This window comes from Macaca nemestrina, chromosome 18 (genome assembly GCF_043159975.1).
Source record: "Macaca nemestrina isolate mMacNem1 chromosome 18, mMacNem.hap1, whole genome shotgun sequence".
Classification (NCBI taxonomy): Eukaryota; Metazoa; Chordata; class Mammalia; order Primates; family Cercopithecidae; genus Macaca; species Macaca nemestrina.
In genome coordinates this window covers 20999642-21014099 of record NC_092142.1, presented here as the reverse complement: position 1 = coordinate 21014099, position 14458 = coordinate 20999642, and the positions used below count along the sequence as shown (strand labels likewise).

The window sequence follows — 14458 nt, the reverse complement described above, 5'->3', positions numbered from 1 at the left end:
AGGCAAAACGACCAATTTATTTAACCTAAAAGTCCAGAACCTGAGACCTGACAAGGAATCCTTTTGATTCCTGCTGCCAGAGGCCACCTGAGAAATGTGCGCCACCAGCGCTCTGTAAGCCTGGCTGACATCAGAGTCGCTCAGGAAGCTTTACAGAAATTCAGATACCCAGGACAGTATCCCACACCTACTGAATGGAACTGAATCTATGTATTTTTTTTTTTCTGAGACACAGTCTTGCTCTGTCGCCCAGTCTGGAGTGTAGTGGTGTGATCTCGGTTCTCACTGCAACCTCCACCTCCCAGGTTCAAGCAATTCTCCTATCTCAGCCTCCCGCCACCACAGGTATTTTTAGTAGAGATGGGGTTTCACCATATTGGTTAGGCTGGTGTCGAACTCCTGACCTCAGGTAATCCACCCGCCTTGACCTCCCAAAATGCTGGGATTATAGGCATGAGCCACCATGCCCAGCCTGTATTTTTTAAAAGATGATTCTGATGGAGCTGGCTCACAGACTGGCATCTGGGAACCACTGGTTTAGGTTCAGACTATTAGCAGATACAGCTTATTTTGTCAGCGTACAGACTTGCAGCAGAATATTTAAAACCGAGTGTGCCAGAAAATCTGCATTGTGTGGCTGCACCTCGGGTACACATGTCCCGGAAGGCCTCCAACCCTGCAGGAAACCCCCCTACTCTTGGGGAAGATGGCAGCAAAGTTCACCTCACCTGATCACTCATGTCTCCAGACTCCCAGAGGGCAAACACCTTCTGCTCATCCGGGGAAGCAGCAGTCTGTGGGGGAAACTGACCAAGGCCCAGGTGTGAGTTGCTTCTCCATCTCTACCCCATGGATCCACTTGCTTGCCTCACCACTCCCTGTGTGCCCCAGCCCAGATGCAGGAACGTGAGTTCCAATCCCAGCCTTGGGCAGCCACAAACCTGCGCCTGTCACCTCACCATGGGGAGGAGGCCAGCACACCCCCCCCAGGGCCTGACAGGGCTCCAGCAAGAGAAAGGGGGAGTGTGATGGGCCCAGTGAAATGCCCAGCTTCGATCTGCACATATCCTCCATACAGTGGGGAAGCTGCGTCTGTTTCCCCATCAGACTGGCACCAACTCAACTCTGCTTTAACACCCAGAGTCCTCCCTCCTGAAGACGCCAACCCTGATGGAGGGGTGCCCCCTTCCCCATAACTCCTTTAGGGTACCCTGGGGATTCTTTTCAACTGCTTCCCACACGCACCGTGTCAGTGTGGGTTACAGGCACTGCCTGACTCCCAAGCAATCCAGGCCACTTTGTCCAAAGGTGGACCAGGACGAGTGTGACACAGGCCTGGGTCCTGGAGAGAAGGGGACAGGGAGGGGGCGTCTGGGATGGTAGTTTCCAGTCCTGGTTCCATCACACAAGTAGCAATAATGGTTACTACCAGTAAAAGCCCTGTGAGGCCTCCAGTACACACTCGCATTTAAGCATTAGAAACGGGAGGTAGTACGTGGGGAAAAGCTCAGAGAGATTTAGCTCACTGTTCATGGTCACACAGCTAGTAAGCAGCAGAACCAGGAGTTCAAGTCAAGTCCTCGATCTGTTCGCTTGCCCTGGACCTCAGCTCCCTCACGTAGAACACAGAAGTGGCTGGGATCCGAGGTCTCTTACATCTTGGATGTGATTACGATACAGTCTCCTTGTCAGGATGGCAAGGACAGCGTTACAGCTAGGGCCATGGTGCCTCCTGAAGACGCCAGCCCCACCCCAAAGCAACATGGACAGAGGGGGTCCGGAAGGAGCGGTGGGGGTGTCTGAGGGTGGCCATGTCCCACCCCTCACCTCTGTCCACTCCAGCGGCCCAAAACAACCTTGCTAATGTCAGGCAGGTGTCCTCCCTGGCCTGGCCCAGCTCATGAAGAAAGGTGAGCTTGTGGAAATCCAGACCCATGTGCTGGGTGGGTAGGAGCCCAAACCCCGCCAGTACCTCCCACAGGGGGCTGCCTGCCAGCAGGGCCAATCCCCTGAGTCAGCCTAGGTGCCACAGGGCCTCCTGTCCTAGTTTCTATTCCTCATATACAGGGATGGGCTTTGGCCTCAGATCATCACCCAAGGCTGCAGGCGCTCCTGACCTTGGCAATGAAAAACATCAGTGCTTTCTTAGAGACCACCACAGCCCCACCTCACCCCATTTTGCTGCCAGGTCTGGGCAGAGCCTTGTGGAAAAGGAGCATGGGAAAGGTATGCCTCAGGCAGCACCTGGCACTCTCCATCATCAGCGCAGGGAAACAGTCCCCAGCACACACTCTGCTCCTCCCTGTCAGGGCCCCTCCCAGTTATGGAAAAGCAGCCCATGGGGAAGGGGGCAGGAGGCTTGCAATACCACACTCAAGGCCTGGCACTGCAAGTGCTGGGAGCACAGCGCTGAGCTGGTCAGCTTGCTTCTGATGCACAGGGAGGCCGCCAGGACCCAGCCCAAGCTCCAAGCTGGGGTGCTGGCACAGCTGTGGGGAAGCAGCTCATCTTAGCTGAGCACAAAGGATTCAAAACTCCAGGCCACTACACTGAGGTCCAAATTCCAGCTCTACTACCTCCTAGGTAGCGACCTTTAAACGTACATTTCATTCCTTGGAGCCTCAGTTTCTTCATCTGCAGATTGCAAAGAAGATCAAACGATCTTAGAAGTTAAATCATTCCAAACAATGGCAAAGCTAGTAGGAAACCGTCAGGCGTTCTTGGTGGAGGACAGGGTGAGAAACCAGGCAGAGGCCCTGTTTCACTAGGCCCTGCGGCAGGCTAGACAATAGGCCGGGCCTTCAGACACCGTATGTAGCCCCTACCACAATCCTGTGACATAAAACCCAACATGATCCCACTTCATGAGGACAGAGCCTCGGAGAAGCTGACTTGCCCATGTCACACCTAGGCCCACATGAGAGCAAATGCTCACCAAGCATGGCCTCCCGTGTCCCCACATGGCCTCCCAACAGCTGGTTCTCCCCACCCCCATCCCCCATCCCCCTGGCAGGCAGGGCTCAGGCCCTTCACCAGGTGAGCCGACTTCTCCCCACAGCTCCTTTCTGCGCAGGTGCCCTCCCGAGAGGCCGCAGGCAGCCCCTTTATCCGCCTATCCCAGCAGCGTGGGCTCTACTTACAGGCACCAGTATCTGCTTGCAACCAGCGGCCAGCACCGTGTCCTGCAGCATGCGGTCCGAGATGCCGCTGAAGAGTGTGTGGCCGGGGGGCAGGCTGGCCAAGTGCAGGTTGAAGAGGCGCTTGAGTTCGCTCAGCGTGAGCACAAACTGTCTCTGAAAGGTGGCCTCCACGAAGGCCCTCAGTTCCCGAGCCACAGGGGTGCTGGCGCAGCCCGGGGGCGGGTGCCCATTGAAGCTGTCCGTGCCTGCAGCCCGCCCGGGAGGCAGCCCGTTGGCCAGCTTGCTGTGGAGGCCGCTGGGGGAAGTGTCCATGGGCTCCTCCTCCTCCGCCTCCTGCTCGTCGTCCTCCTCGCCCTCCTCGCTCACCGGCTCCTCCTTGATCCGCACACCGGGCGGGACCGCAGGCGCCCGCAGCTGCTCCTTCCGCCGCTGCAGCTCCCGCTCCAGCAATGCGTGGTTCTGCTGGGCCTTGGTTTTGGCTACTTGGATCCGCTGGTCCCCAGAGACCAGCCCAGCAGGCCCTGCGGGGAGGGAGGCAGCACTGCTCAGGAGGGCACAGGGATCGGAAGCCAAAGGCCCAGCAGGGGACCGCGGGGCTGAAGCGAGTGGCCCGTCCTGGTCTCATCCCCAACCCTTCTCGGCAATCAGCCGCCCCTGAGCCCCATCAGTGACGTGAAAACTGTCCAAATGAGCCGAGAGTCATGCGGGAATGCGTGCTGCTGAGTTCCTCCCCCGAGCATCTCTTCCTGGCCCGCTTGTTGACCCAAGGGGGTGAGTGGGCCTCAGAGGCCTGGAACCCAGACCCAGCCCTGGAATCCGCAAGCCTCCATCCCTGAGGCTTGCTGCTGGGCAAGCGACCAGCTGCGGTCTGTGGGTGGCGGGAAAGGAAGGAGGGTGGAGGGTGGACAGTGAGAGCCCTCCACCCTCTCCAGGCCTGGGCCTGACAAGCTCTATCTAGCACAGCAGCCCTTCCGGAGCCGCAGTGAGGAGTCGGGGCCACCCAGCCCAAAGCCCCTCACACACCTGACTGTGCATCCGGCTTCTTTGGCATGGTTTCCTTTACAAGACTATAGACTTTTTCCAGTCTGAAAAGAAGAGTAACCCCATTAACTTTAAACCACGTCCCCTACCATCTGCTTCACAAGAGAAACAACCACCCCTTAGGCCCCAGGACGTGCTGGTTACTGACAACAGCGTGGGCTTGGAGCTCGGTCAGCCCTACTGGGTCCCTCTTCTGGCAGTGCACGGCCCCACGACCACCCCGACCCCATCAGTCTCCTGCCAATACCCCTCTGGCCCCCAGGCCCGGGCTCTTGCTCCTGACTGCTCCCTCTCTCCATCACATCCCTCTTCCCTGAGCCCTCAGAGCACAACCACCCTGATGAGCAGGTACTGACTGTGTGTCCCGTGCTGAAAGGATGGTGGGATCAGCCAGCAATGCCTATCAGCCTGGGGCAGGAGCGTGGGGGAGCAGTGTGGTGCCACGGACCCCCACCTGCCCTTCATACACGGATCCAGCCCAACTGTGCTCTCCCCAGATGTGGGGTTTCAAGAGGCTGCTCGGATCCGCCCTGATAGTGCTCTCCGGGATGTGGGGTTGCTGGGATCACCGGGCTGCCCCTCCCCAGCCCCAGGTGCTTACTTGGCCTGGATACCCGTCCACAGCATGTGCTGCCGCTGGACCACATCTGGGTGCTTCTTGATGAACTCCCCGTCGTAAGGCAGAATGAACTCCCAGCCTTTGTTGATCCTCACCACAGCCATGTGCTCCAGGAAGTCCTTCACGTCCTCGGCGCAGAGCTGGAGGGAAGGGGGCCCAGGGTGAGAGGCACAGCCAGCCCCCTCCCCTCCAGCAGCAGCCTGGGCCTCAGACCCCAAAAACACCACTTACTTTGGTCACGGTTGCCACCTCTTTCCTAACCACCCAGCGGCTCTGCGTGAACTTCCACATCTGAGGGAGAAGAAGCAGCACGTTCTGGGGGCAGCCACAGACTGCTCCCAGGACTGTCCCGGGAACTCACCTGGCAGGCCTGGGAGCCAGAGCTTGGGACAGACCTGGGCTCCTGGCCTTGACTCTTCCCAGCAGTGTGGCCTCAGGCAGTCCCTTCAGCTCTGCACCTCCCTCCTTTTCTCTTAAAGGAGCTCCAGGCCCATCTCTTCCAGGGGGACCATGAGACCACCTACCCCACCTAGACCACAGCGCTCCCTGGGGCGGGAGATGCCCTGCCCGGCTCCGAGGATACAGTGAGGACTCGGGCTGGGAGGGGCTGCCACAGACACTCGCGCTCTGCATAGGTGGCACTTCACAGTGGTAGCTGCTAATGGCTGGTGGGAGGCCGCCTATCCTTCCAGAAGCTCTCGGCCCCCTGCAGCCTCCACTCTGCCTCAACAGGTCTCCTGCATTCTGATTAAATTTGTGGGGTGACTGGGAGAGATAAGGGTGGCTGGCTGAGAGACACAGGGAATGGATGACTATCACCTATGCTAACGTAGACTGGACCACGCCCCCTCCCAAGCCCCCAGTTCTGACAGTGTCTACACACTGGAGTGGGGCGGGCAGGGGCAGCTGGGGACAAACGGCACTTTATCTGGGAAGGCAAGCCTGGGAGTGGTGATCGTGCATGCTGACCCCTAGGGGCAAAGACGCTGCTCAGGCACCAGGACACCGACTGCCCAGAGGAGTTGGGGAGGCTCCTTCAGGAAGAGAAGAGGCAGATGCTTTCTTCAGCTTAAGGGCTGCCTTGTGACTGGGACGGCATACCAGCACGCCAAGGGGTGCGGGACAGCTCCTGGGGGACATGCTTCAGCCAGCACCAAGCCTAGGAAGACTGTGGCTCCCAGATGCATGGAGTTCCAGGCCTTGAGAGGGAGGCCATGGGTGGGGTGATGGGAAGAAGGGAGACACCAGCTCAGGAGTCCCAAACTCCAGGGACAGGCACAAGGGAGGCAAAGGCACCCTGGGACTGTGGTGAACTGGGGACCACTAGCACCCTGTGGGGAAGTGGCCCCAGGGGTGTCAGGCAGTCAGGGGTGTCAGGCAGTCCAATTACCCCTGACAGCTAGACATCTGGTTTGCATCAAAATTTCAATTTATAAAATCTGACAACCAAGCCAGTATTTCTAAACCACCACTGAGGCCGAATGAAACGTGCTTCTTGACCCACCCCAACTGTGCTAGAGAACCGGAAGGTTCTTTCAAGCCTGAGACTCCAGGCTTCTGAGGGGAAGGAGGAGAAAAGCAGAGGCCAGGGCCTCCTCACACACCCGCCTCCAACTGGAGCCTCTGCCAGGCCCAGGTCTTCAGAAGCTCTGCACCGCTGCCCCCCTCTTCCCACGCCCCCACCGTGGGTCCAGAGAACCCAAGGTACTTACAACGAAGTCTCGGCCCCGGCAGAGCACCTCGGCAGGCACGCCACTGTGAGGGCTGGACGAGTCCTTGGGGTATAGGATGTCACTGCCAATGCAGGTGAGGGTGGCAGGTCAGTCCCTGTCCTGAGTCCCCTCTACTGCTGCCCCTCCCGGCCGAGTCCCAGCCCACGCCTCTTTCCAACGTGGGCTGGGTACAGGCCTGAGCCCCGAGAGCTCCCCTCAGGAGCCACATCTGTGAACACACACCTGGGAAAGAAGCACCCCCCTACCCCACACCCACCCCCAAGAGTTCTTCCTCTTATTACCCCTCAACCCACCACGCACACCAGCCTCATCCTAAGCCCCCTGCACGTTCAGGGAGAGGTCACGGGCTCAGAGACAGACAAGGTGAGGAACAGCCCGGGACCTCAAGGAGCCCAGGACTCTGGAAGACAATTGGTCCCTGCACGCGACACCAAGAGAACCAGGGATGAAGCCATCCGCACGCCCTTGGCCACCTGCTTAAAGGGGCAGGTGGGCATGAACTGAGGTCAGAGGCAGGGGAGGCGTGTTAGCCCTTGGAGAGAACAGGCCAGCACTCAAGGCTCAGGGAACTTCAGGGGAAAGGCCGGGGCCTTGGACAGCAGGACACAAGAATCTCCAGAGCATAGCCCTGACCCAGCTCTAGCCGCAGGCCCTGCAACCCGGCTCAACCCCCGCCATGGCGCCTGTGCTCTGACTGCCGCTCCCTCGCTGCCAGGCCCTCCTTTTCCCCCTGCCTCAGGTCCACGTGGCAACCGTCACTCATCCTGCAAGGCCACACTCTGGGGACACAGACTCTGCCGATGTGGCTCATCACTGCCACCACAGCGAAGGTACCTACTAAGTGGGTGCTGACCGAACAAGCCTGGTCTGTGCTGTGATCTCTGCATTCAGGGAGCGCAACTGTAACAGCCCCCATTCCCAGGGGCAGTGTCTGAATGAGAGCCCGGTCCACGGCACAGGATGAGCAGTCTAGCCATAGTGACTGAATGAAGGCATGGATTTTGCGTTGTCTCCTCATAGGGACACACAGGACCCTCACCCAGGGTCCCCTGACGTGGCAGCATGGGCAGCAGCAGAGTAGGACTTACAGAGGTGCCGGGGCAGGTGGAATGCCCACAGTCCCCAAGTCCCTACCTTCCAGTCCCCAGGACAGGGCGAAACTAAAAGGGGCAGCACCTCCAGGGGACACATGCAGTGCTAGGTGCAGAGCCCAGGGCTGAGCCATAAGGCTTGGGTTCTAACCAGGCTCTGCGACTGCCTTGCTGCTAGACTTTTGGCAAGTCCCATGCCTCCCTGGGCCAGTGTCCTCAGGTGTGTGACGGGAGGACCCCTCTTGGCTTTCGTTCATTCGTGGTGTAAATATACACAGGTGGTCCCATGTAACACGCAATGCACCATAGCAAAGGCCTTGCACAATGAAAACTTGTAACAAAGGACAACAGCCTCAAGGTGCTGACAGACTGCGCTGGGCGTCTGTGGAGCAGTGCAAGGGCGCCACCACGTGGCAGTAACACTAATATACTCTACGACTATGAGATGTATTTTCTTAAAATGTGCAACATTTCACATTTTGTCACATTGCTCACCTTAAACTACACTACTTAAAAAGTGAGTTATTAATGCAATTTATACTACATCATTTAGAATCAATATAATTCAAGTAAAACGTAGCCACATTATTTACCAAGAGTCTGCATTGGTAATAACCAGGCGGGTACTGGGGACATAAAGCAGAAGTCAAAACAGACATCCCTATCCTAATCCCTTGAAACTGATGGTCTCGTGAAGGCCACACATGGTCTAGGCGAGGATTCGCAGGAGAAGAGAAACTACTGAAAGGCATCAAGCCACACGCTCCAGACCTGTGATCCCCAGCAGAGTATGTAAAAAATTCACACTGAGACACATCTAAATGAACCCGTAGAAAGCCAAAAACAAAGAGAAATTCCTAAAAGCAGCCAGAGGAAAACAAAGGCAGACGGCCTTCAAAGGAATAAGAATGAAACTGCCAACAAAAACAATGAAGTCAGAACACAACAAAATCATACCAACGCGTGGAAAGGAAAATAACCACCAAGCTAGAATTCAAGAACAAAGGTGAAACAGACGTTTCCACACACACAAAAACCAAGGAAATGCATCACCAACAGACCCACATTAAAGGAAATACTATAGCATTCTTTAGGCACAAGGAAATGATCCCAGATAGAAACTCAGAGATGCAGAAAGGAACAATGACTAAATTATAAACATGTGAGTGAAGAATATTGATTGGCTGGATACAGTAATGTCTTATGGGGCTGAAAATAGAGAGAGAATTAAAATACCCCAGGCTGGGCACGGTAGCTCACGCCTGTAATCCCAGCACTTTGGGAGGCCGAGGCGGGTGCATCACCTGAGGTCAAGAGTTCAAGACCAGCCTGGCCAACATAGCAAAACCCCGCCTCTACTAAAAATACAAAAATTAGCCGGGCATGGTGCCACTCGCCTATAATCGCAGCTACTTGGGAGGCTGAGGCAGGAGAATCGCTTGAACCCAAGAGGCAGTGAGCTGAGACTGCACCATTGCACTCCAGCCTGGGCAACAGGGCGAGACTATCTCAAAAAATAAAATATAAAATATACCAATCCTGTGCTCTCTTCGGCAGCACATATACTAAAATTGGAACAATAGAAAAGATCGGCAAATTAAAAAGGTAAAAAATTAAAAAAAAAAAAATACACACACCCCTCCCCCCCAATCCAGCAGTGTATAAGTAGGAAGGAGGATAGATATAAAATATTCTAAGATCTCTGAATAGTCTGGAATGGGGTAAAAAGCAGCAATTAACATTAAAATGTGTTAAGTCATGAATGCAAGCTGAAAACTGTAGGGTAATCAATATATGAGCCCAAACAGCATAACTTCCAAGTTAGCAGGAAAAAACAGAAACAGAAATGAATCCAGCAGATGGTAAGAATGATATAAAATTCCAATGTAGGCAGGACAAAGGGTACTATAGGGTGACTATAATCAAGAACAATTTATTATAAATTTCAAATAGCTAGAAAAGTGAGGTTTGAATGTGCCCAACACAAAAATGAGAAATGTTTGAGGGGGCAGATATGTTAATTGCCCTGATTTGATCATTACATTGTATACATACGTATTTAGATTTCACACTGCCGCCATAAATATGTACATTATGTGTTAATTTAAAAAATGTTTAAATGCAGCCGGGCGCAGTGGCTCACGCCTGTAATCCCAGCACTTTGGGAAGCCGAGGTGGGCAGATCACGAGGTCAGAAGATTGAGACCATCCTGGCTAACACGGTGAAACCTCATCTTTACTAAAAATACAACGGTGACTCACACCTATAATCCTAACACATCGGGAGGTCAAGGTGGGTGGATCACTTGAGGTTAGGATTCGAGACCAGCCTGGCCAACATGGTGAAACCCGTGTCTACTAAAAATGCAAAAATTAGCCGGGCATGGTGGCATGCACCTGTAAACCCAGCTACTCAGGAGGCTGAGGCAGGAGAATCGCTTGGACCTGGGAGACAGAGGTTACAGTGAGCCAAGATTCCACCACTGCATACCAGCCTGGGCAAGAGTGAAACTCTGCCTCAAGGAAAAAAATAAAATAAAATAATAAAAAATAGAAAACACAACTTACCTCTTCACCACCCAGTTCCCTTGGACCAGCATCGCCACCTTCTGGATGCCCCGCAGAACAGCCACGGAATCAATGGAGGGGCCCAGGAGGCTCATCAAGTTGGCAAAAGGCATGACCTTCACTGAGGAGGACGCAGGAGACATCAGACAAGGAAGAGGGGCCGGGCCCTTCCCTCCCCTCCAAGAGTCTGCATAGCTTCAAGTTCATGTAATACCCCCAGAATGTGATAACTAACAGTAATGACACCCATCATAGCCAACAGCTGACACTCTCAGGCTGCTCACTGCATGCCAGGCACTGGGCATCTCATGGAATCCAAGGACTCTATGAAGTGCCCCTTGAGGAAGACTGAGGGGTGCCTCAGGAGGAAGGGGATATTACTACTCAGACCTAGAAAGGCTTCAAAACTCACCCATGCTCTCTTGGCTAGGAAGTGGCAGAGCCAGGAAGTGAACCCAAGCCACCTGGCTCCAGTTGGTGCCCTCAATCACTGTGGTCTGCTGGCCTCAGCTCCTGCCCAAGTGAGCCCTGGGCAGGGCCCAGGGAAAGTCCAAATTTTGGCTGGGCATGGTGGCTCACGCCTGTAATCACAGTACTTTGGGAGGCCGAGGCAGGTGGATCACTTGAGGCCAGGAGTTTGAGACTAGCCTGGCCAACAAGGCGAAACCCTATTTCTACTAAAAATACAAAAATTAGGTGGGTGTTGTGGCGGGCACCTGTAGTCCCAGCTACTCCGGAGGTTGAGGCATGAGAATTGCTTGAACCCAGGAGGCGGAGGTTGCAGTGAGTCGAGATTGTGCCACTGCACTCCAGACTGGGCAACAGAGCAAGACTGTCTCAAAAAAAAAAGTTCCAAGTCCTCTGCAGGAAGGCAGCCTGCAATCCCGGGTATATCACAGAGCTCCCCTCTCTCCTTAGGCTCCCAAGAGCTCATGGTGGCATCTCAAAGGACGAGCCCAGGATCTGGGGCTCCATTCTGAGCTCAAGGATCAGGTCTGTTGTTCACCAGCCACGGGTGCCCTAAAGGTTCTGGCTCTCAAGAGTCCTTTGAGAAAAGGAGACCAGTCCTTATGTTGCCAGGTCTGGTGAGGGTATCCAGAAGCAGTGCCAGTGAAGACACTGTCATGAAAATGACTCTGAGCCGGCACAGTGAGTGGTGTCTGCTTGTAGGCCCAGCCACCCGGGAGGCTGAGGCAGGAGGATCACTTGCGCCCAGGAGTTACACAGCAAAACCCCACGTCTCTTTAAAAAAAAAAAAGTCCCTAGTCCATGTTCACCTGCAAGGCCCTGTACTTTAGAAGCCTCCTCTCTGATTCCTCACATTGGTCCCCAGGAACTATCATTAGTCTCTTTTCACAGAAAAACAAACGAAGCCTCCGAAAGGTTAGTGACCTGCCCAAGAGCACGACAGGCAAGTGGCGAGCATGGCACGGGAACCCAAGCCCGCCTGCGGGGGCCAGACGCAGTACTGTCCCGCATTCACAGGAACCCTGAGCCCGCCTGCGGGGACTGCCCCGGCCGCACTGCCGTCCGCATTCACGGGAACCCCGAGCCTGTCTGCAGGGGCCAGCAGCACTGCCGTCCTGCATTATCTTTCCAGACACGGATACAGCTGCAAAGCTGAGCAGGCTGTGGGCAGCAGGGGCCTCTGGCCTTGCTCCCTGGTCCTCGCTGTCCCACAGAGTCTATTCCTCAGGAGCCACTGGGACTGGGGCCCCTGGGAGGGTAGGGGATGGGCACCCACCATTCTTCATCAGGATCTTGATCTGATCAGCCAGGGGCAGCGTGCGCAGCTGGGCCATGGACAGGACGTTGCTGGGGGCCACGGGCTTGTCTCTGGGGAAAGCAGAGCAGGCGGGTTAGAGGCGGCCCGCCCAGAAAGGGAGAGGGTGTCCGGCCGCTTCTACTCACTTCTCCTCCTCCTGGCTGGGCGGCATCAGCATCATCAGGTACTCACTGCAGGGACACGGCAGGGGCACAGGCTCAGGGCTGAGCCAGGCTGGACCCTCCTCACCAGCCGCCTAGGTGAGGGTCTGGGGAGGGGGTGCCGACAGCCCACCCCTGCCTTCCCCTAGCAGCCCTGAGCCCCTACAGAAAAGGGGACCATCTCTTTCCAGGCCCACCCTCCTGGCCTTCTCCAGGGGACCATGGGCTCCACCCTCATGCTAGAGGAGGGGCCACAGTCCTCGGGGAGGATCCACACCAAGGACCCTCGGGGACCCTGGGTGGGCATCCAGCTTGCATGCTGGCCCAGCCCATCCCACCTGGGTGACTTGACGAGCTCCGTGTTCTCCACTCCGCTCGAGCCGGAGCACAGCAGGTACTGGCGCTCATGCTCAGAGCGACTGTCCTGTTGGAGGAGGGCAGGGTGTGAGAGGAGCCTCAGCTGATGGCCCTGGCCTGGCCCTCTCCCCCAAGGCCTCCCCTGTCTTCCACTCCATGGCCAGCCACAGGACCACATCCAACCTCCTGAGCACAGCCCCCAAGGCCTCTGACATGGCCTTAGCCACTTATCTTCCTGGCCTTATGACCAGCCCAGCCCCAGCCCTCAAGCCTCAATGCCTTGTCTATAACACAGGCACACCACCAGCAATGACAAAATGATGGCTAACATTCACTGAGCATCTAGGATGAGGTGGACTCTGTTCCACTGACTGTAAATATACTAACCTATCTCATCTTCAAAATAACTTGGCAAGGTAGGTACTATTATTACTACTCTCATTTTATAAATAAGAAAACTGAGGCTCAGAGAGGTTAGGTAACATGCCCAAGGTCACACAGGAAGAAACAGCAGCGTCCAGAAGTTCGACCCCAAGTCTAAGGGTCTGTCAACACAAATCTCTTCCAAGAAGGTCCCAGAGAAATCAGGAGTTGTTCCTCACCCCAGAAAATATTGGGAGCCCTGGCCCATGGTGTCTTTGGAAGCTTCCCTCACTCAGTAATAGTTTCAAGGGTTAGGTTCTAAAGTCAGTGCACCAGGGCCAAGTGGTCATGGCTCACGCCTGCAATCCCAACACTTAGGGAGCCTGAGGCGGGCAGATCACTTGAAGTCAGGAGTTCAAGACCAGCCTGGCCAACATGGCAAAACCCTGTCTCTACTAAAAAAACAAAAACAAAAAAAATTAGCACGTGCCTGTAGTCCCAGCTACCTGGGAGGATGAGGCAGAAGAATCACTTGAACCCTGGAGGTGGAGGTTGCAGTGAGCCGAGATTGAGCCACTGCACTCCAGCCTGGGTGACAGAATGAGACTGTCTCAATAAATAAATAAATAAATAAAAATAAAAGTAAAGAAAGTCAGCGTACCAGATGAAAACCGAGTATAGTAAAACAAATCCCCCCGGGCAGGTATGCTGGGAACTCTGGGGCAACAGCACACGGCCGACTCTCTAGGGCAGAACCGGAGACCGCGTCTGGCCTGCGGTTAGGGCCTGGGCTACAGCGAAAATATGTCACCAGGCACCAGCCCCACTGCAAGCCCAGCAAGATGCCCAGGCCCAGGGGCCAAACCCCACCCAGGGAACCAAGGACTCACATCTTTTTCTCTGGCTCCCCTGGGGCCCACGCTAAGTGGCTCGGCTACAGTGAAGTGTCAACTGTCCACAGGACTCGATTCTCTCTCTGTGGCTATGACTCATGAATCTGACTTAAGTTCAAGGTGAGACATGGAGGCCACACCATGGCCCTTCTGGGCACCGGGGTATTTCCCCCGGGGCCCCACGAAGCCCGGCTCACCCTCACTCACCCTCAGGCCATAGTAATGCAGATGGACCCAGGGCTCCTCCGCATGCTTCTTCTGCAGGAACTCGTAGGACTGCACACGGCGCTGGCGGGCCTGCTCTGACTCGGGCCGGGAGAACCGCACCTGCGGCGGGAAGCGGAAGAGGTCATACCCTCGAGCCTGTGACCCTTGCTGGGCTGCCATCTCAGCCCCTGCCAGGAGACCAGAGAACTCCGTATCGGGGTTTTCCACTCTCCCTTCCTTTTCTAGCACAGGTCGTTTAAATTCCATTCCAACCGTGTCACTCCCAGAGCTGCCTGCACACGCCAGGGAGCAGCTTATACTTGCTCGTGCCTGCCCAGCCCAGAGGCTTGAGGGGGATTACAGAGTCCCAGGTATCAGAGCGGGCAGAGTCCTTAAAGCACACAGGCCCAGGACGCCTTTTCTAAGTCCCCCAGAGCAGACGGGAGTTTCTAAGGTCCTAATAAGCTACGGAGAGAAGAGGATGAGCTCCCTGCGCCACCTCCATGTCCGGTATGCCGGT

At 55.5% G+C, this 14458-nt stretch overlaps 1 protein-coding gene across 3 annotated transcripts in view; it reads right to left on the bottom strand.

Moving 5' to 3' along the window:
* The window catches only part of LOC105485005 (RNA polymerase III subunit E), a 37840-nt gene that overhangs the window by 5241 nt on the left and 18141 nt on the right, over positions 1–14458 (bottom strand). For all 3 annotated transcript variants that reach the window (XM_011747154.3, XM_011747155.3, XM_071084232.1), the window contains 11 exons: positions 13939–14058; positions 12457–12542; positions 12104–12148; positions 11937–12028; positions 10193–10313; positions 6513–6594; positions 5032–5091; positions 4783–4940; positions 4164–4225; positions 3141–3661; positions 729–806 (listed from right to left, as the gene is read on the bottom strand). In XM_011747154.3, coding sequence (XP_011745456.1) covers positions 729–806; positions 3141–3661; positions 4164–4225; positions 4783–4940; positions 5032–5091; positions 6513–6594; positions 10193–10313; positions 11937–12028; positions 12104–12148; positions 12457–12542; positions 13939–14058 — 1425 coding nt within the window. The remainder of the gene's footprint in view (positions 1–728; positions 807–3140; positions 3662–4163; positions 4226–4782; positions 4941–5031; positions 5092–6512; positions 6595–10192; positions 10314–11936; positions 12029–12103; positions 12149–12456; positions 12543–13938; positions 14059–14458) is intronic.